The sequence below is a fragment of the Bufo bufo genome, chromosome 4 (assembly GCF_905171765.1).
Source record: "Bufo bufo chromosome 4, aBufBuf1.1, whole genome shotgun sequence".
NCBI lineage: Eukaryota > Metazoa > Chordata > Amphibia > Anura > Bufonidae > Bufo > Bufo bufo.
Window position 1 is genome coordinate 611769495 of NC_053392.1, and position 24938 is coordinate 611794432.

At 42.8% G+C, this 24938-nt stretch overlaps 1 protein-coding gene across 1 annotated transcript in view; it reads left to right on the top strand.

The window, feature by feature from the left end:
• The window catches only part of LOC120999367 (zinc finger protein 615-like), a 44626-nt gene that overhangs the window by 8150 nt on the left and 11538 nt on the right, over positions 1-24938 (top strand). The window contains exon 3 of the mRNA XM_040430236.1: positions 3234-3680. Coding sequence (XP_040286170.1) covers positions 3234-3680 — 447 coding nt within the window. The remainder of the gene's footprint in view (positions 1-3233; positions 3681-24938) is intronic.

Genomic DNA, 24938 nt, shown 5'->3' on the forward strand with positions numbered 1-24938 from the left:
TATGGAGATCTTGGAGTGCCGTCCAGTACCCTCTCTATGTGTGTGAGTGTCCTCCTGGAAGAGAGAAGACAAAAACCAGTGCTGTCAGGCAAAAACAACAGGTCTGCCAGTGGGAGTGATTGGGTGATAGGTGGTGTGAACAGAGCCTTAGATGGGCTTCAGGGGCAGCTTGAAAATTAAAGTGGCCCTGGAAAAAAAAACTAAAGGTGGGCTCATTGTAGGTTGGTCTAAATGGGCAGCAGAGAGGTCAAATACAAGCCGTCAGCAGTAGCCACTTTGGTGGTAGGTGGTGTAAATGTAAAAATGCAGTCGAATACCCCTTTACAAAAAATGTGACAGAGCTCCCTTATGTTCTCATGTGGATGCAATGCAGTTTTTCATGTGCTTTTCCAAAATCACAGTAAGTATGGAGCACCGTCATTTTATATACAGTGATATATATAGTGATGTGTGGCCTTGTTATATCTATAATATACCTTTTATGTGGACTTTCTTCAATTGTTTTAAACTTTGTTGTATGATCTGTATAGAATATCTACCCTTACAAAGGATTACAATGTATTCGGAAAGTCTTCACACCTTTTCACTTTTTTCACATTTTGTTATGTTGTGGCCTTGTGCTAAAATAAAAAAAAATTGAAAGTGAAAACAAATCTTTGCTAATTTCTTGAAAAACTAAAATCCTGCATTGACATAAAAGTCTTCAGCCCCTGTACTCAGGACATAAGTCTTCAGCCCCTGTACTCAGGACATCTCTGAAGCCCCTTTGACAGTGATTCCAGCCTCCAGTCTTCTTGGAGATGATGCCACAAGGTTTGCACAACTGGATTTGGGGATTTTCTGCCATTCTTCTCTGCAGATCCTCTCCAGCTCTGTCAGGTTGGATGGGAGACATCGGTGGACAGCCATTTTCAGGTCTCTCCAGAGGTGTTTGATTGGGCTCTAGTCAGAGCTCTCGCTGGGCCACTCAAGGATATTGACAGAGTTGCCCCTAAGCCACTACTGTTCTGTATTTGCTGTGTACTTTGCATCATTCAGTTTCCCCTCAACCCTGACCAATCTCCCTGTCCCAGCCACTGAAAAACAACCCCACAGCATGATGCTGCCACCATCATGCTTTTCCTGTAGGGATGATATTGGGCAGGTGATGAGCATTGCCTGGTTTCCTCCAGATATGACACTTAGAATTGATGCCAAAAAGTTAAATCTTGTTTCTCACAGTCTCATAGTTCTTTAGGTGCCTTTTTGCAAACTCTAGGTGAGCTTTCATGTGTCTTTTACTGAGGAGAGGCTTCTTTCTGGGCACTCTGTCATAAAGCCAACATTTGTGGAGTGCTGCAGTAATAGTTGAAGTTTCTCCCATCTGCACACAGGATCTTTGAAGCTCAGCCACAGTGACCATTGGGTTCTTGGTCACCTCTCTTACCAAAGTCCTTCTCTCCTGGTTACTTAGTTTGGAGGGGCAGATAGCTTTAGGCAGTGTTGAACTAGGGTGCCTAGGGCCCACCAGAATGTAAACCTATATGCAATTACTATCTGCTCACACAGCGTCAGGCAGCAGCAACACTCAAAACTATTGATTATGGGGTCTCTTCAGCGAATTCAAGAGGGCAAGTCACGGGGGAAAGATGACACTATCTGGCCTGCCTCTGTACCTATAAGTCTTCTCTGCCAACCGATGCATTGATAATAATAAACTGGGTAGTCTCTGAAACAATCTACCCAGTCAATCTACTGTGCCATGTCCAAGGTGTGGAGACTAGGGGCCCAACCTTGCTTCGGGGCCCACCGGAGATTCACCTGTTCCCCTGTGGGCCAGTCCAAGACTGGCTTTAGGAAAAGTTCTAGTTGTTCCAGACTTCTTAAATTTAAGAATTATGGTGCCTAGGGCCCAATGTAAACCTATATGCAATTACTATCTGCTCACACAGTGGCAGGCAGCAGCAAGACACTCAAAACTATTGATTATGGGGTCTCTTCAGCGACTTCAAGAGGGCAAGTCACGGGGGAAAGATGACACTATCTGGCCTGCCTCTGTACCTATAAGTCTTCTCTGCCAACCGATGCATTGATAATAATAAACTGGGTAGTCTCTGAAATAATCTACCCAGTCAATCTACTGTGCCATGTCCAAGGTGTGGAGACTAGGGGCCCAACCTTGTTTCGGGGCCCACCGGGAGATTCACCTGTTCCCCTGTGGGCCAGTCCAAGACTGGCTTTAGGAAGAGTTCTAGTTGTTCCAAACTTCTTAAATTTAAGAATTATGGAGGCCACTTTGCTCTTGGGAACCTTCAGTGCAGCAGAAATGATTTTTGTCCCCCTTCTCCAGATCTGTGCTTCCACACTATCCTGTCTCTGAGCTCTACAGGCAGTTCTTTTTTCCCCATGGCTTGGTTTTTGCTCCAATATGCTGTAAGACCTTATATAGACTTGTGTTCGTCCAGATCATGTCCAATCAACAGATTTTACCATAGGTGACTCCATTCAAGGTGTAAAAACATCTCAAAGATGATCAAGAGAAATGGGAGGCCCCAGAGCTAAATGTCATGTCTAAGTGTCTGAATACTTAAGTCCATGCCAAATTTTAGTTTTTCTTTTCTTAAACAATTTGAAAACATTTCTAAAATTCTGTTTTCACTTTCTCATTAAGCGGTATTAAGTGCAGATTGATAGTGAGAACTAGATTTTTATTTTATTTTTGCTTTAGCGCAATCCCGAAAAAATTAAAAGGTTCTGAAGATTTTCCAAATGCACTATATATTCTGGGACCTCTGCCGAAAATTACTCATGAACACCATGGGGAAAATTACTAGTGCTTCAAACGCTGGTCTGAGTGGAAAGTGCGTTTAAGGGGCACAATTCTCTTAATAATTCTGGCACACCCCAGGAGGTAAGTGCACCAGAAACTGAAATATAGATTTAAATCTATTGGTCGAGTAGACCATGCCCACTTTTAGGAAAATGGCGAGTGTGGAATAAAAGGGAAAAATCTTAACTTTTTGTGCAAAACAGTTCTAGATTTTTTTTTTTTTTTTTTGTGTTTTTTATGGTCTTTCTTCCCGTTTTCTTACAAGTGCATGTGATTTACTTACTAAAACTGTACATTATCCTTTTCATACATCTATTATATAGTTTGTTTCATGGTTTGCTATTGTCTCAGTAAATCTTGATTGCTTAATTTAAAGATGAATTACTTTTCTTGGGAAAATAAGAACATTTTGTTTCATTTCCAGGTAAAGACAGGATAATCGATGCCCATGGACATCTCCATTTATCTCCCTATCATGAAGCAGAAGATTACAATTCCACACAAGCTAATTCAATAACTCCTAATGTACCCTCAGTCCTTCACAGTGAATATCTATCTACCGATACTGCTGATCACAAGAAACCGTCATCTAATCTATCACTGATTGGCAGAACAAGAACTAAACAGAAACGTGGTAAAATATTTCCATGTGAGAAAGAGTTAAAAAAGGAATCTAATCTTTCTTTGCATGAGAGAAATCACAGAGATAAAATTTCATTTTCATACTCAGAATGTGGAAAATCTTCTACCAGTCAATTCATTCTAGTTGGACATCAGAGAATTCACATAGGAGAGAAGCCATATTCATGCTCAGAATGTGGGAAATGTTTTGCCAATAACATAGCTCTTCTTAATCATCAGATTTCACAATGTGGGAAATGTTTTAATCAAAAATCAGATCTTGACAGACAGAGAAATCGTGCAGGAGAGAAGTCATTTTCATGTTCTGAATGTGGGAAGTGTTTTAGTAGGAAATCATCTCTTGTGGAACATCTAAGACTTCACACAGGAGAGAAACCATTTTCATGCTCAGAATGTGGGAAATGTTTTATCCGTAAAGTAGCTCTTCTTCATCATCAGAGAACTCACAAAAGAGAGAAGCCGTTTTCATGCTCAGAATGTGGAAAATGTTTTAGTTGGAAATCATCTCTTCTTTTTCATCAGAGATCTCACAAAAGAGAGAAGCCATTTTCATGCTCAGAATGTGGGAAATGCTTTAGTCAAAAATCAGATCTTGATAGACATCAGAGAACTCACACGGGAGAGAAACCATTTGTATGTCCTGAATGTGGGAAGGGTTTTCGTCAGAGTTCAAATCTTAGGGACCATCTAAGAACTCACACAGGAGAGAATTTATTTGTATGTCCTGAATGTGGGAAACTTTTACATAAGAAATCGATTTTTAGGGAACATTTAAGAATTCACACAGGAGAGAAGCTGTATTCATGCTCAGAATGTGGAACATGTTTTACCTATAAAAACGATCTGCTTTGTCATCACAGAACTCACACGGGAGAGAAGCCATTTTCATGCTTAGAATGTGGAAAATGTTTTAGTCTGAAATCAGGTCTTCTTAGACATCAGAGAACTCACACAGGGTATAAACCATTGTAACTTTTCAGATTTTAGGAAAGGTGTGGAGCTTCATTGCAGGACCTGCTGCTTAACAATGCCTTGTGATTACAAGTCACAGGTCCCCTGACCATTAAATTATCTGTACCAGCCACATCTTACTTCTAAAGGATCCTTGATGAAGTCACACTCATGGACCAATAGTAGACAATTGTTTTCATCATAGTAAGAACATATCCAATTAGGAGCTAACTATTACATCAGTGGGGGTCCCCACTGATCACGAGAAAGGGGGTCTCGTACACTGCAGGACCCCAAAAGTAAACAAAACTAAAGGATGGGCATAGTGCGCCACTCCAATCATCTCTATTGGACCTTCGAAAAATAGCCAAGCACAGTTCTCAGTTTTCTACGGTATTGCAGTGTATGGTAAACCTCTTAATGACCAGGCCAATTTTTGTTTTTGTATTTTCCTTCCTGCTTTCCAAGATACATAACTTTTTTCATTTTCCTTTCGCAGTCACAAGTTTTTATTTTATTTTATTAGTTTTTAATGATTTAACGTATGATATCTTATATAGAAAAATGGAAAAATATTCTTTGTGGGGTGAAATTGGAAACTGAAATTCTGCAATTTTTTGGGGACTTTGTGGTTACAGCGTTCACTGTGCGCTAAAAATGACATGACTACTGGTCCAATAATTGGTACCATTATGGCGACACCAAATTTGGATAGATTTTATTAAGTTTTTCTACATAAAAAATAAATAAAAACATAAACAAAATTCTTTGCATTGCCATTTTCTGACTGCTATACTTTTTTTAGACTACAGAGCTGTTTTTTTGGAGTACATAGGATTTTTTGATCACTTTTTGTTCATTTTTTGTCGGAGTGAGGTGACCAAACAACAGCATGACAGCCATTTTGAAATTTTTTTTCTGCTACTGTGTTCAGTGTAAATGATACATAATTTTACATTTTAATAGTTGGATAGTTTTAGACTAGGTAATACCAATTAATTAATCTGCTGGGAATGAAGTTATCTATTATCCCAGCCACAGCAGCCAGACTGTTTATGGGACAGGCTCGGGTTACAGCTCCCCATAAACTTGAGACATACAGTTATGTCAGGATGTTAAATGGAATTGAACATAAATAATGCTTTCATAATATTGCATGGCTTATTATAATTGCAGGTATCACTGTTCTGTGATATTAAGTGGTATCTACTGTATGTCACAAAACATTTATTGTAATGGTAGTTGCACCCTGTCATTTCAAGCTTGTCAATCCCTCAGATGGTAGAAACATCTCAGAGACAAGTGTTCCGTGATCCAGCTGGAGAAGCATACAGTTAGTATGCTCTTGGAGTCCCTTGAGAAGTCTCTCTTCTCAAAGAATTTAATGATATAGAAGATGCTATCTGAGTCACTCTACAGACTCAAGGGGGAAGCAGTGTGTGAGACAGGACAATATTACAGGCCAGATGGCACAATATCAGAACCCTTTCTTAAGAAAGTGAGAAGGATCATGGCATAGACAGAACTGGATGTGACCCATCTGTCTGCTGTACTTATTTGACATTCCCTCAACTTTGTTGCTGACCAACAGAGTCAAGATCTAGTGGTTCCATGAGAATGGTTTCCGAATCTTGAAGCAGATCGCCAAGATGTGGGAAGTACCAGAGATTTCTCTCTTGGCAATCAGGTTCAATGCAAAGATGGAAACATTCATTTCCCTTTATCAAAAGGACAATTCCTTGGCTGTGGATACCCTGTGCTTTCCTTGGAGGTTCAGGCTGGCCTGAATTTTTCCTCCAGTTTCTTTGATACCTAGAAAACTGATGAAAATCAGACTTGACCAGGCCACAGTACAGCCATCACACCATTTGGGCTGAAGAGGTCATGGTTCCCAACTTATTCAGTCGAGGGTAACATAGTAGATAAGGCCGAAAAAAGACATTTGTCCATCCAGTTCGGCCTGTTATCCTGCAAGTTGATCCAGAGGAAGGCAAAAAATTACGCTCCAGAAATACATCCAGGCCCCTCTTGAATTCCTTTATTGTACTCACCATCACCACCTCCTCAGGCAGAGAGTTCCATAGTCTCCCTGCTCTTACTGTAAAGAATCCTTTTCTATGTTTGTGTATAAACCTTCTTTCCTCCAGACGCAGAGGATGTCCCCTAGTCACAGTCCTGGGGATAAATAGATGATGGGATAGATCTCTGTACTGCCCCCTGATATATTTATACATAGTAATTAGATTTCTCCTCAGTCGTCTTTTTTCTATAGTGAATAACCCTAATTTTGATAATCTTTCAGGGTACTGTAGTCCCCCCATTCCAGCTATTACTTTAGTTGCCCTCCTCTGGACCCTCTCCAGCTCTGCTATGTCTGCCTTGTTCACAGGAGCCTAGAACTGTATACAGTACTCCATGTGTGGTCTGACTAGCGTTTGTAAAGTGGTAGGACTATGTTCTCATCACGGGCATCTATGCCCCTTTTGATGCAACCCATTATCTTATTGGCCTTGGCAGCAGCTGCCTGAAACTGTTTTTTTCAGCTTAGTTTGCAGTTTATTAAAATTCCTAGATCCATTTCCATGTCAGTGTTACCGAGTGTTTTACCATTTAGTATGTACGGGTGACTTGCATTATTCCTTACCATGTGCATAACCTTACATTTGTCACTGTTAAACCTCATCTGCCACTTCTCTGCCCAAGCCTCCAATCTATCCAGATCCCTCTGTAGTAGTATACTGTCCTCTGTAGTATATATACAGTATACTGTCCTCTGTAGTATATACACTGCTCAAAAAAATAAAGGGAACACTTAAACAACACAATGTAACTCCAAGTCAATCACACTTCTGTGAAATCAAACTGTCCACTTAGGAAGCAACACTGAGTGACAATCAATTTCACATGCTGTTGTGCAAATGGGATAGACAACAAACAGGTGGAAATGATAGGCAATTAGCAAGACACCCCCAATAAAGGAGTGGTTCTGCAGGTGGTGACCACAGACCTCTTCTCAGTTCCTATGCTTCCTGGCTGATGTTTTGGTCACTTTTGAATGCTGGCGGTGCTTTCACTCTAGTGGTAGCATGAGACAGAGTCTACAACCCACACAAGTGGCTCAGGTAGTGCAGCTTATCCAGGATGGCACATCAATGCGAGCTGTGGCAAGAAGGTTTGCTGTGTCTGTCAGCGTAGTGTCCAGAGCATGGAGGTGCTTCCAGGAGACAGGCCAGTACATCAGGAGACGTGGAGGAGGCCGTAGGAGGGCAACAACCCAGCAGCAGGACCGCTACCTCCGCCTTTGTGCAAGGAGGAACAGGAGGAGCACTGCCAGAGCCCTGCAAAATGACCTCCAGCAGGCCACAAATGTGCATGTGTCTGCTCAAACGGTCAGAAACAGACTACATGAGGGCCCGACGTCCACAGGTGGGGGTTGTGCTTACAGCCCAACACCGTGCAGGACGTTTGGCATTTGCCAGAGAACACCAAGATTGGCAAATTTGCCACTGGCGCCCTGTGCTCTTCACAGATGAAAGCAGGTTCACACTGAGCACATGTGACAGACGTGACAGAGTCTTGAGACGCCGTGGAGAACGTTCTGCTGCCTGCAACATCCTCCAGCATGACCGGTTTGGCATTGGGTCAGTAATGGTGTGGGGTGGCATTTCTTTGGAGGGCCGCACAGCCCTCCATGTGCTCGCCAGAGGTAGCCTGACTGCCATTAGGTACCGAGATGAGATCCTCAGACCCCTTGTGAGACCATATGCTGGTGCGGTTGGCCCTGGGTTCCTCCTAATGCAAGACAATGCTAGACCTCATGTGGCTGGAGTGTGTCAGCAGTTCCTGCAAGACGAAGGCATTGATGCTATGGACTGGCCCGCCCGTTCCCCAGACCTGAATCCAATTGAGCACATCTGGGACATCATGTCTCGCTCTATCCACCAACGTCACGTTGCACCACAGACTGTCCAGGAGTTGGCAGATGCTTTAATCCAGGTCTGGGAGGAGATCCCTCAGGAGACCGTCCGCCACCTCATCAGGAGCATGCACAGGCGTTGTAGGGAGGTCATACAGGCACGTGGAGGCCACACACACTACTGAGCCTCATTTTGACTTGTTTTAAGGACATTACATCAAAGTTGGATCAGCCTGTAGTGTGTTTTTCCACTTTAATTTTGAGTGTGACTCCAAATCCAGACCTCCATGGGTTGAAAAATTTGATTTTCATTTTTAAATTTGTGTGATTTTGTTGTCAGCACATTCAACTATGTAAAGAACAAAGTATTTCAGAAGAATATTTAATTAATTCAGATCTAGGATGTGTTATTTTTGTGTTCCCTTTATTTTTTTGAGCAGTGTATATACAGTATACTGTCCTCTTCAGTGTTAATTACTTTACACAGTTTAGTGTCATCTGCGAAAATTGATACTTTACTGTGCAAGCCTTCTACAAGATCATTAATAAATATATTGAAGAGAATAGGGCCCAATACTGACCCCTGTGGTTCTCCACTAGTGACAGTGACCCAATCTGAGTGTGTACCGTTAATAACCACCCTCTGTTTTCTATCACTCAGCCAGTTACTTACCCACATACAGACGTTTTCTCCCAGTCTGAGCATTCTCATTTTATATACTAACCTTTTATGTGGTACAGTGTCAAATGCTTTGGAGAAGTCCAGATATACGAGATATAGTCCAGAAGTCCATTGATTCGCCGCTGTCAAGTCTAGAACTTACCTCCTCATAGAAACTGATTAAATTAGTTTGGCATAACCGATCCCTCATAAAGCCATGCTGATATGGCGTTATTTGCTTATTTCCGTTGAGATGCTCTAAGATAGCATCTCTTAGAAAACCTTTAAACAGTTTAGCCACAACAGATGTTAACCTCTTAAGGACACACGGCGTACCTGTATGCCCTGTGTATTTCTGATCACCGCCGCGCGGCAGGCGGTGATCGGAAGCCGGTGCCTGCTCAAATCATAGAGCAGGCACCTCGGCTAAATGTCCTGTGACCCCCCCCATGTCGGCGATCGCCGCAAACCGCAGGTCAATTCAGACCTGCGGTTTGCGGCTTTTACCTATTGCGGTGGCGGCGGGCGACGGTGCCATCAGGTCCCCATGGGGCTGTAAGGGGGTCCCGATGGAATGGAAGGCAGCGTGATGCCTTCCTGAGGCATCGGTGCTGCCTTCCGGTGACGAGCCTGTGAGATCCAGCCCTTTGGATCTCACAGGCCGGAAGCTGTATGAGTAATACACACAGTATTACTCATACAGCCAATGCATTCCAATACAGAAGTATTGGAATGCATTGTAAAGGATCAGACCCCCAAACGTTGAAGTCCCAAAGTGGGACAAAAAATAAAGTGAAAAAAAAGTTTAAAAAATAAAGTTTTCCCCCCAAAAATTGAAAGTTTCAAGTAAAAATAAACCAAAACGTCATTTTCCCCAAATAAAGTTAAAAAAAATTGGTAAAAAATAGGGGAAATAAAAAATAGACATATTAGGTATTGCCGCGTGCGTATCGACCGGCTCTATAAACATATCACATGACCTAAACCCTCAGATGAACACCGTAAAAAATAAAAACTGTGCTAAATAAAAAATTTTTGTCACCTTACATCACAAAAAGTGTAATAGAAAGCGATCAAAAAGTCATATGCATCCCAAAATAGTGCCAATCAAACCGTCACCTCATTCCGCAAAAATCATACCCTACCCAAGATAATCACCCAAAAACTGAAAAAACTATGGATCTCAGACTATGGAAACACTAAAATATGATTTTTTTTTCGTTTAAAAAATGAAATCATTGTGTAAAACTTACATAAATAAAAAAAAGTATACATATTAGGTATCACTGCATCCGTAATAAGTTACTCTATAAAAATATCACATGACCTAACCCCTCAGATGAACACCATAAAAAATAAAAATAAAAACTGTGTAAAAAAGCAATTTTTTGTCATCTTACATCACAAAAAGTGTAATAGCAAGCGATCAAAAAGTCATATGCACCCCAAAATAGTGCCAATCAAACCGTCATCTCATCCCGCAAAAAACTTTTGTTTCAAAAAAAAAATCATTGTGTAAAACTTACATAAATAAAAAAATTGTATACATATTCGGTATCGACCCGTCCGTGACAACCTGCTCTATAAAAATACCACATAATCTAACCTGTCAGATGAATGTTGTAAATAACAAAAAACAAACTGTCCCAAAACAGCTATTTCTTGTTACTTTGCCTCACAAAAAGTGTAATATAGAGCCACCAAAAATCATAGGTACCCTAAACTAGTACCAACAAAACTTCCACCCTATCCCGTAGTTTCTAAAATGGGGTCACTTTTTAGAGTTTCTACTCTAGGGGTGCATCAGGGGGGCTTCAAATGGGACATGGTGTCAAAAAACCAGTCCAGCAAAATCTGCCTTCCAAAAACTGTATGGCATTCCTTTCCTTCTGCGCCCTGCCGTGTGCCCGTACAGCAGTTTACGACCACATATGGGGTGTTTCTGTAAACTACAGAATCATGGCCATAAATATAGAGTTTTGTTTGGCTGTTAAAATATTAAAATGGAAAATCTGCCAAAAAAGTGAAATTTTAAAATTGTATCTCTATTTTCCTTTTATTCTTGTGGAACACCTAAAGGGTTAACAACGTTTGTAAAATCAGTTTTGAATACCTTGAGGGTGTAGTTTCTAGAATGGGGTCATTTTTGGGTGGTTTCTATTATGTAAGCCTCACAAAGTGTCTTCAGATCTGAACTGGTCCTTAAAAAGTTGGTTTTTGAAAATTTCTGAGAAATTTCAAGATTTACTTCTAAACTTCTAAGCCTTGTAACGTCCCCCAAAAATAAAATATCATTCCCAAAATGATCCTAACATGAAGTAGACATATGGGGAATGTGAAATAAGAACTATTTTTGTATGTATTACTATGTATTATAGAAGTAGAGAAATTGAAACTTGGAAATTTGGTATTTTTTGAAAATTTTTTGAAAATTTGGTATTTTTTTATAAATAAAAATTATTATTATTTTTTGCTCCATTTTGCCAGTGTCATGAAGTACAATATGTGACGAAAAAACTATCTCAGAATAGCCTGGATAAGTCATAATATTTTAAAGTTATCACCACTTAAAGTGACACTGGTCTGATTTGCAAAAAAAGGCCTGGTCCTTAAGGTGAAATAAGGCTGTGTCCTTAACCACCTCCGGACCGCTGTACGCAGCGACGCGTCCTGGAGGTGGTTGATTCATTCCTCCTGGACGCGCCGGCGGGTCCTCTCGCGAGACGCGAGATTTCCTGTGAACGCGCGCACACAGGCGCGCGCGCTCACAGGAACGGAAGGTAAGAGAGTGGATCTCCAGCCTGCCAGCGGCGATCGTTCGCTGGCAGGCTGGAGATGTGATTTTTTTAACCCCTAACAGGTATATTAGACGCTGTTTTGATAACAGCGTCTAATATACCTGCTACCTGGTCCTCTGGTGGTCCCTTTTGTTTGGATCGACCACCAGAGGACACAGGCAGCTCATCAATATGTAGCACCAAGCACCACACTACACTACACCCCTCCCTGTCACTTATTAACCCCTTATTAGCCCCTGATCACCCCTGATCACCCCATATAGACTCCCTGATCACCCCCCTGTCATTGATTACCCCCCTGTCATTGATCACCCCCCTGTAAAGCTCCATTTAGATGTCCGCATGAATTTTACGGATCCACTGATAGATGGATCGGATCCGCAAAACGCATACGGACGTCTGAATGGAGCCTTACAGGGGCGTGATCAATGACTGTGGTGATCACCCCATATAGACTCCCTGATCACCCCCCTGTCATTGATTACCCCCCTGTCATTGATCACACCCCTGTAAAGCTCCATTCAGACGTCCGCATGATTTTTATGGATCCACTGATAGATGGATCGGATCCGCAAAATGTATACGGACGTCTGAATGGAGCCTTACAGGGGCGTGATCAATGACTGTGGTGATCACCCCATATAGACTCCCTGATCACCCCCCTGTCATTGATTACCCCCCTGTCATTGATCACACCCCTGTAAAGCTCCATTCAGACGTCCGCATGATTTTTACGGATCCACTGATAGATGGATCGGATCCGCAAAACGCATACGGACGTCTGAATGGAGCCTTACAGGGGCGTGATCAATGACTGTGGTGATCACCCCATATAGACTCCCTGATCACCCCCTGTCATTGATCACACCCCTGTAAAGCTCCATTCAGACGTCCGCATGATTTTTACGGATCCACTGATAGATGGATCGGATCCGCAAAACGCATACGGACGTCTGAATGGAGCCTTACAGGGGCGTGATCAATGACTGTGGTGATCACCCCATATAGACTCCCTGATCACCCCCCTGTCATTGATTACCCCCCTGTCATTGATCACACCCCTGTAAAGCTCCATTCAGACGTCCGCATGATTTTTACGGATCCACTGATAGATGGATCGGATCCGCAAAACGTATACGGACGTCTGAATGGAGCCTTACAGGGGTGTGCTCAATGACTGTGGTGATCACCCCATATAGACTCCCTGATCACCCCCCTGTCATTGATTACCCCCCTGTCATTGATCACACCCCTGTAAAGCTCCATTCAGACGTCCGCATGATTTTTACGGATCCACTGATAGATGGATCGGATCCGCAAAACGCATACGGACGTCTGAATGGAGCCTTATAGGGGGGTGATCAATGACAGGGGGGTGATCACCCCATATAGACTCTCTGTCACCCCCCTGTCATTGATCACCCCCCTGTAAGGCTCCATTCAGAATTTTTTTTGGCCCAAGTTAGCGGGAATTTTTTTTTTTTTTCTTACAAAGTCTCATATTCCACTAACTTGTGTCAAAAAATAAAATCTCACATGAACTCACCATACCCCTCACGGAATCCAAATGCGTATTTTTTTTTAGACATTTATATTCCAGACTTCTTCTCACGCTTTAGGGCCCCTAGAATGCCAGGGCAGTATAAATACCCCACATGTGACCCCATTTCGGAAAGAAGGACACCCCAAGGTATTCCGTGAGGGGCATATTGAGTCCATGAAAGATTGAAATTTTTGTCCCAAGTTAGCGGAAAGGGAGACTTTGTGAGAAAAAAAATATATATATCAATTTCTGCTAACTTGCGCCAAAAAAAATAAATTTCTATGAACTCGCCATGCCCCTCATTGAATACCTTGGGGTGTCTTCTTTCCAAAATGGGGTCACATGTGGGGTATTTATACTGCCCTGGCATTCTAGGGGTCCTAAAGCGTGAGAAGAAGTCTGGGATCCAAATGTCTAAAAATGCCCTCATAAAATGAATGTGGGCCCCTTTGCGCATCTAGGCTGCAAAAAAGTGTCACACATCTGGTATCTCCGTATTCAGGAGAAGTTGGGGAATGTGTTTTGGGGTGTCATTTTACATATACCCATGCTGGGTGAGATAAATATCTTGGTCAAATGCCAACTTTGTATAAAAAAATGGGAAAAGTTGTCTTTTGCCGAGATATTTCTCTCACCCAGCATGGGTATATGTAAAAAGACACCCCAAAACACATTCCCCAACTTCTCCTGAATACGGCGATACCACATGTGTGACACTTTTTTGCAGCCTAGGTGCGCAAAGGGTGAAATCCGAAAGGTGCTCTTTGGAATATGGGCCCCTTTGCCCACCTAGGCTGCAAAAAAGTGTCACACATGTGGTATCTCCGTACTCAGAAGAAGTTGGGGAATGTGTTTTGGGGTGTCATTTTACATATACCCATGCTGGGTGAGAGAAATATCTTGGCAAAAGACAACTTTTCCCATTTTTTTATACAAAGTTGGCATTTGACCAAGATATTTATCTCACCCAGCATGGGTATATGTAAAATGACACCCCAAAACACATTCCCCAACTTCTCCTGAATACGGAGATACCAGATGTGTGACACTTTTTTGCAGCCTAAGTGGGCAAAGGGGCCCACATTCCAAAGAGCACCTTTCGGATTTCACTGGCCATTTTTTACAGAATTTGATTTCAAACTCCTTACCACACATTTGGGCCCCTAGAATGCCAGGGCAGTATAACTACCCCACAAGTGACCCCATTTTGGAAAGAACACACCCCAAGGTATTTCGTGAGGGGCATGGCGAGTTCCTAGAATTTTATATTTTTTGTCACAAGTTAGCGGAAAATGATGATTTTTTTTTCTTTTTTTTTTCTTACAAAGTCTCATATTCCACTAACTTGTGACAAAAAATAAAAACTTCCATGAACTCACTATGCCCATCACGAAATACCTTGGGGTGTCTTCTTTTCAAAATGGGGTCACTTGTGGGGTAGTTATACTGCCCTGGCATTCTAGAGGCCCAAATGTGTGGTAAGAAGTTTGAAATCAAAATGTGTAAAAAATGACCGGTGAAATCCGAAAGGTGCTCTTTGGAATATGGGCCCCTTTGCCCACCTAGGCTGCAAAAAAGTGTCACACATGTGGTATCTCCGTACTCAGGAGAAGTTGGGGAATGTGTTTTGGGGTGTCATTTTACATATACCCATGCTGGGTGAGAGAAATATCTTGGCAAAAGACAACTTTTCTTATTTTTTTATACAAAGTTGGCATTTGACCAAGATATTTATCTCACCCAGCATGGGTATATGTAAAATGACACCCCAAAACACATTCCCCAACTTCTCCTGAATACGGAGATACCAGATGTGTGACACTTTTTTGCAGCCCAAGTGGGCAAAGGGGCCCACATTCCAAAGAGCACCTTTCGGATTTCACTGGCCATTTTTTACAGAATTTGATTTCAAACTCCTTACCACACTTTGGGCCCCTAGAATGCCAGGGCAGTATAACTACCCCACAAGTGACCCCATTTTGGAAAGAAGACACCCCAAGGTATTCCGTGAGGGGCATGGCGAGTTCCTAGAATTTTTTATTTTTTGTCACAAGTTAGTGGAAAATGATGATTTTTTTTTTTTCTTACAAAGTCTCATATTCCACTAACTTGTGACAAAAAATAAAAACTTCCATGAACTCACTATGCCCATCAGCGAATACCTTGGGGTGTCTTCTTTCCAAAATGGGGTCACTTGTGGGGTAGTTATACTGCCCTGGCATTCTAGGGGCCCAAATGTGTGGTAAGGAGTTTGAAATCAAATTCTGTAAAAAATGACCAGTGAAATCCGAAAGGTGCTCTTTGGAATGTGGGCTCCTTTGGAATGTGTTTTGGGGTGTCATCTTACATATACCCATGCTGGGTGAGAGAAATATCTTGGCAAAAGACAACTTTTCTTATTTTTTTATACAAAGTTGGCATTTGACCAAGATATTTATCTCACCCAGCATGGGTATATGTAAAATATATTTTTTTTTTCTTACAAAGTCTCATATTCCACTAACTTGTGACAAAAAATAAAAACTTCCATGAACTCACTATGCCCATCAGCGAATACCTTGGGGTGTCTTCTTTCCAAAATGGGGTCACTTGTGGGGTAGTTATACTGCCCTGGCATTCTAGGGGCCCAAATGTGTGGTAAGGAGTTTGAAATCAAATTCTGTAAAAAATGACCAGTGAAATCCGAAAGGTGCTCTTTGGAATGTGGGCTCCTTTGCCCACCTAGGCTGCAAAAAAGTGTCACACATGTGGTATCTCCGTATTCAGGAGAAGTTGGGGAATGTGTTTTGGGGTGTCATTTTACATATACCCATGCTGGGTGAGAGAAAAGACAACTTTTCCCATTTTGTTATACAAAGTTGCCATTTGACCAAGATATTTATCTCACCCAGCATGGGTATATGTAAAATGACACCCCAAAACACATTCCCCAACTTCTCCTGAATACGGAGATACCACATGTGTGACACTTTTTTGCAGCCTAAGTGGGCAAATGGGCCCACATTCCAAAGAGCACCTTTCGGATTTCACCGGCCATTTATTACAGAATTTGATTTCAAACTCCTTACCACACATTTGGGCCCCTAGAATGCCAGGGCAGTATAGCTACCCCACAAGTGACCCCATTTTGGAAAGAAGACATCCCAAGGTATTCGCTGATGGGCATAGTGAGTTCATAGAACTTTTTATTTTTTGTCACAAGTTAGTGGAATATGAGACTTTGTAAGAAAAAAAAAAGAAAAAAAAATCATCATTTTCCGCTAACTTGTGACAAAAATTAAAAAGTTCTATAAACTCACTATGCCCATCAGCGAATACCTTAGGGTGTCTACTTTCTGAAATGGGGTCATTTGTGGGGTGTTTGTACTGTCTGGCCATTGTAGAACCTCAGGAAACATGACAGGTGCTCAGAAAGTCAGAGCTGCTTCAAAAAGCGGAAATTCACATTTTTGTACCATAGTTTGTAAACGCTATAACTTTTACCCAAACCATTTTTTTTTTACCCAAACATTTTTTTTTATCAAAGGCATGTAGAACAATAAATTTAGAGAAAAATTTATATATGGATGTCGTTTTTTTTGCAAAATTTTACAACTGAAAGTGAAAAATGTCATTTTTTTGCAAAAATTTTTTAAAATTTCGATTAATAACAAAAAAAGAAAAAATGTCAGCAGCAATGAAATACCACTAAATGAAAGCTCTATTAGTGAGAAGAAAAGGAGGTAAAATTCATTTGGGTGGTAAGTTGCATGACCGAGCAATAAACGGTGAAAGTAGTGTAGGTCAGAAGTGTAAAAAGTGGCCTGGTCTTTCAGGGTGTTTAAGCTATAGGGGCTGAGGTGGTTAAGGAGTTAAACTTACCGGCCTATAGTTTTTAGGCTCTGTTTTTGGACCCTTTTTGAATATTGGCACCACATTTGCCATGCACCAATCCTGTGGGACATTCCCTGTCAGTATAGAGTCCGCAAATGTCAGAAATAAGGGTCTGGCTATGACATTACTTAATTCCCTTAGGAAACGGGGGTGTATGCCATCTGGTCTTGGCGATTTGTCTATTTTAATCTTTTTAAGTCGCTGTTGTACTTCTTCCTGGGTCAGACAGGACACTTTTAATGGGGAATTTATTTTTACATTTTGCATGTCATCTGACATTTTTTTTCCTCAGTGAATACATTGGAGAATTTTTTTTTAACAGCTTTGCTTTCTCCTCATCGCTCTCTGCGACTCCCCCCTCATTACTTTTTAATGGGCCGACACCTTCAGATTTATACTTTTTAACATTTATATAATTGAAGAACATTTTAGGGTTAGTTTTACTCTCTTTGGCTTAATCTCTCGGTCTCTAGTTTGGCCGCTTTTATTTGTTTTTTTACATGTTCTATTTTTTTCCTTATAGTTTTTCAGTGCTTCCGTGCTACCCTCCTGTTTTAGTGATTTATATGCTTTCTTTTTGCCATTTATTGCTTTCTTTACAGTTCTATTTATCCACATTGGTTTCTTTTTGTTCCTTAACCTTTTATTCCCATTCGGTATGTACCTCTCACAATGAGATTTTAGGATGCTTTTAACGATATCCCATTTTGTGGCTGTATTTTTATTTTTGAGGACTTTGTCCCAGTTAGTTAGGCCTATAGCCTCTCTTAGTTGGCTAAATGTAGCTTTTTTGAAGTTTGGTATTTTTGTTCCTCCCTGTAGAAACGCTCTTTTGAATGATAATTGCAAGGTTATTACTTTATGGTCACTATTTCCCAGGTTTCCCCCAACCTGCACGTCTGTTGTTACTGAGACTTCCAGATCTTTGGTATCTAGGGCACTCAACTCTGTCAAGATCTAAAAAAAATCAGCTTAACAGTCTGAAGGTTGACTAGCCTTTATTACTATCTAGAGGCCTCTCTGAAGACCTTGCCACACTTTGCCATACTTTGGGTCTCAGTCTACCAAAAGGTCATGTTTTCCAACTCATTCCGATGAGTTAAGGGTGTAACTAGAGACTTCACCTACTGCAGATTCTGCGTGTCTAGGGCACTGAACTCTGCAAAGACTTTAAAAGGTTCAGTTTCACAGCCTAAAGGTTGTCCAGGCTCTATTACTATCTGAAGGTCTCTATAATTTAGTCATGAAGACCTTGCCACACATTGGTTTTCAACAGGATTCTGAAAAGTTTTGCTAAGATTAGCCTTTGATCTGTGACAAAATTGGACTTGGCCTTAGTCCTAAAAGTTTTAAGCTCATTTCCCCTTCAACCTCTGTATGAGGTTAAATATACATACCTAGCTCCTTCCGGATGTCCGGAGATCTAGTAAATAAATCAGAAAGGCTGAGAATGTATTCCTTCATTTTCAGAAGGAAAAATGAGCTTAAAGAGGACCTTTCACCGATTCTTACCCTATGAACTAAGTATACAGACATGTGGAGCGGCGCCCGGGGATCTCTCTGCACTTACTATTATCCCCGGGCGCCGCTCCGTTCTCCTGCTATGCCCTCCGGTATCTCCGTTCCCTAAGTTATGGTAGGCGGAGTCTGCCCTAGCGCTGTCCAATCGCATTGCTGAGCTCACAGCCTGGGAGAAAATAACCTCCCAGGCTGTGAGCTCTGCGCTGCGATTGGCCAGCGCTAGGGCAGACTCCGCCTACCATAACTTAGGGACTGGTATCTCCGCCTACTATAACTTAGTGAGCGGAGATACCGAAGGGCATAGCAGGAGAACGGAGCGGCGCCCGGGGATAATAGTAAGTGCAGTGAGATCCCCGGGCGCCACTCTACATATCTGTATAGTTAGTTCATAGGGTAAGAATCGGTGAAAGGTCCTCTTTAAGCCACCTACTACCTGGGATAGAAATTTTATATCTGCCATTAGACTGGCTTACTTTTTCAAAATCTTATCCACTCTGTTGCTATTGTATATCACTGTAGACTTATCTCATGTACAGTGTCTCGCAAAAGTGTCTCCTTGGTTTTCTCCTGTTGTTATAAACTACAATGTAAAAATAGATTTTTTTTATGGGGCGCGGGTTATACTGTTTGATCCACGCAATATGTCTACAATTTTGAATGTACAAAATGCTTGCGCTGCACATCGATATTTTAAGCTACATTACTCAATTTTTTCTTAATGTGTATCAGCCAGCTATCAGCCCAGTTTACATTGAAAAAAAATTCACAATTACGTAAAGAAATCTACAGTATTAAAGAAGTATTCCCATCTTAGACAATAGGGGCATATCGCTAGGATGTGCCCCCATTGTCTGATAGGTGCGGGTCCTAGAGGTGGGACTTGCACCTATCTCGTAAACAGAGACAGTTAAGTCCCGGAGGGTGCACCATACATGAGCGGATGTCCTTCATTAATTTCCATGGGGCCAGCGCTCGGCTATTTTCGGCGGCCCCATAGAAATGAATGCAGGCCGACGACGCATGGGCAGTGCACTCTCCAGGACTTTACCAGCTCCATTTATGAGATAGGTGTGGGTCTTATTTACTCACTTTTATATTGTAGTGGGCTCTGTCCAATGATACAGTGTGACTTTTGATCTTTTAAATAAGTTTAACAATACAACATTTGGCAATGGGGATGGAAATTTTTCACAGCCACTATCTCTGGCTGTGACCTTCCGTCCTTTCTCGTTCGGCGCTCCTCGCTGAAGTTTTGTTTCTGTGTGTTATTTGTGGTTCTGTATGGGTTAACTCCCCTGTGTTCCTATTAGGAGTTAATCCTCTGTCTGCTCCATGGGTGTGGCCTCTCTGCTGCACCCATGGAACCTGTATATAAGGCTGAGGTTTCCTCAGTTCTGTGTCAGCTCTCCTGGTGTGTGTTGTCTTGTCCTGCTCCTGGTTTGTACTCTCTCTCCCATGCTGCTGACCCATGGGATCCGTGTCTGTCTGTGCTCTGTGGGTTTCCCTACTTGTTCATTGATGTCCTCTTTCCCGTCCTCTTTGACGTCCTCTTTCCTGTCTTTCTGTTATCTGTTCTGCCAGTTATGTTTTAGTTACTTTGTGTGTATTCATATGTCTGTGTTCAGCAAGCCTTTGCAGCAGAGTGGCATGCGCAAGGCCATGCAGTTTACTACTGGTGGAGCAAGTCCTTCTCTGCTCATTGCCACTCCTGCTCCCTTGCGTGAACTCCTGCTTGTATTATTAGTTGCCTCCGGAAGGGGGTGTCAGCATGTCTGACCAATCAGTTCTTGGCAGACATGCCATTCTCCGGAGGGAGAGTGGAGGGGGAGGTGTTAGCACATTGCAGTTCACCATGAATTTTGTGGCCGTGTAGATTGGCTGCATTCCTCTTGGCGTACTGGCTGCGTTTACCGTGTAGGCTGGTTGCTAGGGGCTGCGTGCTGGCTGCGGTCGTCTTATGTGTTCTGCTTGTGTACCTCTGTACCCCTTTGATTCTGATTTTCTTTGGATTTGAGTTTGGTTCCTGTTCCTGTCCCACTCCCCCGGAAGGGGGTGTCAGCATGTTTGACCAATTAGTTCTTGGCAGACATGTCATTCTCCGGAGGGAGAGTGGAGGGGGAGATAACTTCTTGGTGCGGTTCACTTGACGTGTATGCCGTGTTGGCTGGCTATCTTCCCCTGGCGTACTGGCTGCGGACCCTCCGTGTAGGCTGGTTTTCAGGGGTTGGGCTGGTTGCGGTCGTCGTATGTGTTCCTGCCCTTGTACCTCGTCACCCCTTTGATTTCTGTCCCCTTGCCTGGTTCTGTTTGGTTTGTTGCCCCACTTCTTCCCCTTTCTGTTTGGGAGGAGAGGGGGGGGCTTTGAGGGGTGGGAGCGTCACAGCCACTATCTCTGGCTGTGACCTTCCGTCTCTCACGAGGGTATCGAGAACCACGCCTGACTCCGTTATACCCGGGGTCAGGAAGTCGCAGCGGTTGGCTGCACGCTCTATTTAAGATAGGGCTGTTTTCCTTATGGTAGCTTTCTGGGTTTGCTTTGCAAACCCTTTTGGCTCACTCAGGGATCCGTAGCTCCTTCTCCTCAGCTGTTCCTTGTCCAGCACTCCCAAACCTCCTTATATTCCTCTCTCACACTTCTCTGGTTGCCAGAGATAGAACTTCCTGCCAGGACATCTATTCTGACCTTCTGGAGCTGTGTTGCTGGGTTCTCTGGTAGTTGGTCCAGAACGCTACCCTCCGGATCCCTGTTGGACCTTTGTGGTCTATTGTGATCGCCCACCTGGGTGTATGTGTTTGTCTGTTTTGTCTGTCCTCTCCCTGGTGTTTCCCTCGTAGTGATAGTGGTGCGGACTAGCGATCCCACCGGCCCGTTCACTATCTAGGGCTCATTTTAGGGAAAGCCAGGGTTTAGGCACGTGATCGCCGCACGGGTGAGGAACCCGTCTAGGGACGTCAGGGCAGTCAGGTGCCAGCCGCAAGGTGAGTTAGGGGTCACCACCTTTCCCTCTCCCTTGGGCAGGGCTTTCCCTTTTATCCTCCCTGTGCGTGACGTCGGTCATTACACCGTCCTTGCTCGTTCGGCGCTCCTCGCTGAAGTTTTGTTTCTGTGTGTTATTTGTGGTTCTGTATGGGTTAACTCCCCTGTGTTCCTATTAGGAGTTAATCCTCTGTCTGCTCCATGGGTGTGGCCTCTCTGCTGCACCCATGGAACCTGTATATAAGGCTGAGGTTTCCTCAGTTCTGTGTCAGCTCTCCTGGTGTGTGTTGTCTTGTCCTGCTCCTGGTTTGTACTCTCTCTCCCATGCTGCTGACCCATGGGATCCGTGTCTGTCTGTGCTCTGTGGGTTTCCCTACTTGTTCATTGATGTCTTCTTTCCCGTCCTCCTTGACGTCCTCTTTCCCGTCCTTTTTCCTGTCTTTCTGTTATCTGTTCTGGCAGTTATGTTTTAGTTACTTTGTGTGTATTCATGTGTCTGTGTTCAGCAAGCCCTTGCTGCACCTTTCTTTGCAGCGGAGTGGCATGCGCAAGGCCACGCAGTATACCACTGGTGGAGCAAGTCCTTCTCTGCTCATTGTCACTCCTGTTTCCTTGCTATGTATTTCTGCTTGTGTTATTAGTTGCCCTGTTTTGTATTTGCCTGTCTGTTATGTTTGCCTATGTGCCGTCGGTACCTTCTGGTACCTGTTGTCCATTCGTTCCTGCTGTCACTGTCTAGTTCACGCTCCAGAGTGGACCCTGGCAACTTCCTGCGGCAAAGCCTAACTCTACCTTCTGGGGCCCTAGTGAATACCAGGAGTTGCTTAGTCATGCCCCTCTGGAGTATTACTAGACAGTGGCGCAGTGGGGGTTTTCTCCCACTGTGCTGACGGTACATAGAGCTCATGTTTTGTCTGTGCTGCCTTCCCTGGTTTTTGTTTGTGCAATAAACTCTTGTGTGTCTGTACCTGATTTCCGTTTGTTTATTGCTTGACGACGCGGTGGTCTCTCCTGGGACCTCCAACTTGTGAAAAAATTAAAAGCAAAAGCACTGTGCTGTCATTAACACGTGAGAATGTGGATGGCTGTAGTGCAAGCAGCTGCAATATACTCTCCTCCAACCATCCAGCCAGTAGTAACAGGCCACGATTCTCCCTCGCTTCCAGTAGGCAACGTTTTGTTATTGAGGAGGAAGCAATGACCTTTTTGACTGAATGGCTCGCTCATCATCTAAGTCACAACAATATGATGTTGATGTTACCTTTGAGTCTAACACCATGCCTTTGAATCAGGTCTTAGCGCATTCCTCCTGTTCCTCCTCCATGCAGCCTGAGACAAGCCTTTTATTTCCACCATCACTGTCTATACTGCCCCTTCTTAATTAGGCTCCTTCTTTTCTCCTAAGAAGAAACAACACCCCAGGTGATATGAAAGATGTTCAAGATAGTTTTTCTGTTGATGAGTTTTTGTGAGAACAGTCAGTGTTTGAACTGCCTAGAGGAGAAGGTTCGGGCAGAGGACCTGATGACTGAAATACAGAGCTGTGTGTGTGGTAGGAGTAGTGGTCCTTGCAGCCATAGTAGTGTTAGGGGCACTCGGAGTAAATACAGATGTCGGAATCATGAAGGGGCACAAGGAGCCCATGACATCTCAGTGTAAGAAAAGTGGATGGGATGATGATTGTGTTTTTGACAGGTCCTGGGAACTGGATCAGGGTGATGAGGAGTTGGTGACGTCAATAGAGCAGCGGCAATGCACAGACAACACATCCAGAAAAACTGACAATAACATATCTCTTTCTACTTTGGTAAACTCAGGAGCAGGTACTGCATTTCTGGTGGTGGGTATCTTCCATGTGGGAATTTATGTCTACAGTTCTGGCTGACAAAGCCAAAAAATAAGATGTGGCTGTTCAATCACAAATATAGAAACTACAGCTCTCCTTCTGCACATGAGGTGTCATCACCTGCTCACATCATGCAAACATTTAAGTGGTTACCAATGTGAGCTAGACTGTTCTGTCTTCAATGAGAAATCATTCTAGTAGCCAGGTCACCTCCACAAGCAGTATAGTGTTGTTGGCATCATCATCTACTGCGTCTCCTACTCTGTGTACGCCTCCTTGTGCTCTGCTCCATTGTCATCCATAATGGAATGTGTGGACAGGGAATAATACACACAGTAATCTGTTTTGCACCAACTCAATTTCTACCTGGCCAAAATGCTGGTGGTGGAGTCCCCACCATACCACTTAGTGGATTTCACTGCCTTTGGGGAACTGATGACAAGCACAGATACCTAGCAAAAAATTCCATTCCTGCTTTGTACTCTCTCATAAGAGGAATTCAAAAATGCCCAATAAATGGGGTTACACCGAAATGTGAGAAATGGGTAGGGGCACCAGAGGACTGCCAGATAAAAGAGCTATCAGTGTGTCTACAATAGGTATAACTGAAGATTAGGAAGACAAATATAGTAATTTATATTAATTAGTATAAAACATATTAAGACCAGAAAGGGTGGCAGGAGAATGTTTTATCACTTACTTCACCAGGGACTTCAAAGAAGGTAGCATCAAAAGGTTGCTTTATTCCAGTAAAAACAAGAGCTTGACGCGTGTAGGGGAAGTATACAAGTCCCCTTAGTCAGGAGAAAGATAAACAAGCATGTATAAACATATAAAACTCAAACTTAAATAGGCAGGTGCTACGGAGGACAGGGTAGTGCATATGAGGTCACTTCCTGTAGTGTGGTTTACTTTAACTTTTTGCCCAAAATACATAAATCTCTAGTTAGACCCCCCTATTATTTCGTGAATTGGCTCCCTAACATCTAATCTTTCAGTATATATAGATAGCTTACTACAGAAATATGTAGTTTCTTTGCCTGCCTACCTTAGAGATTCAAAAGCCATCTCATAACAATATTAAACAACTATAGATGGGAAATAGACATGTATTGGGTCACCCTTGATGTTACAGCCCTCAACAGTAACATCATTCATGAGTTGGGCATCAGAGCAGTGGAAGGATTTCTTACAATGGATCCCTATATGCCAGCTCTACAGATTAAATTGATATTAGATTCTATCTCCTTCATCCTTCACCATAACTATTTTCAATATAACGGCCTCTTTTATATACAAAAAAGAGGCACTGCAATGGGCAATGCCAATTTGTTCATGGGGGTATTTGAAGAAGCCTTTGGCCTACTGAAACATCCAAACATAAAATTCTATAGGAGGTAT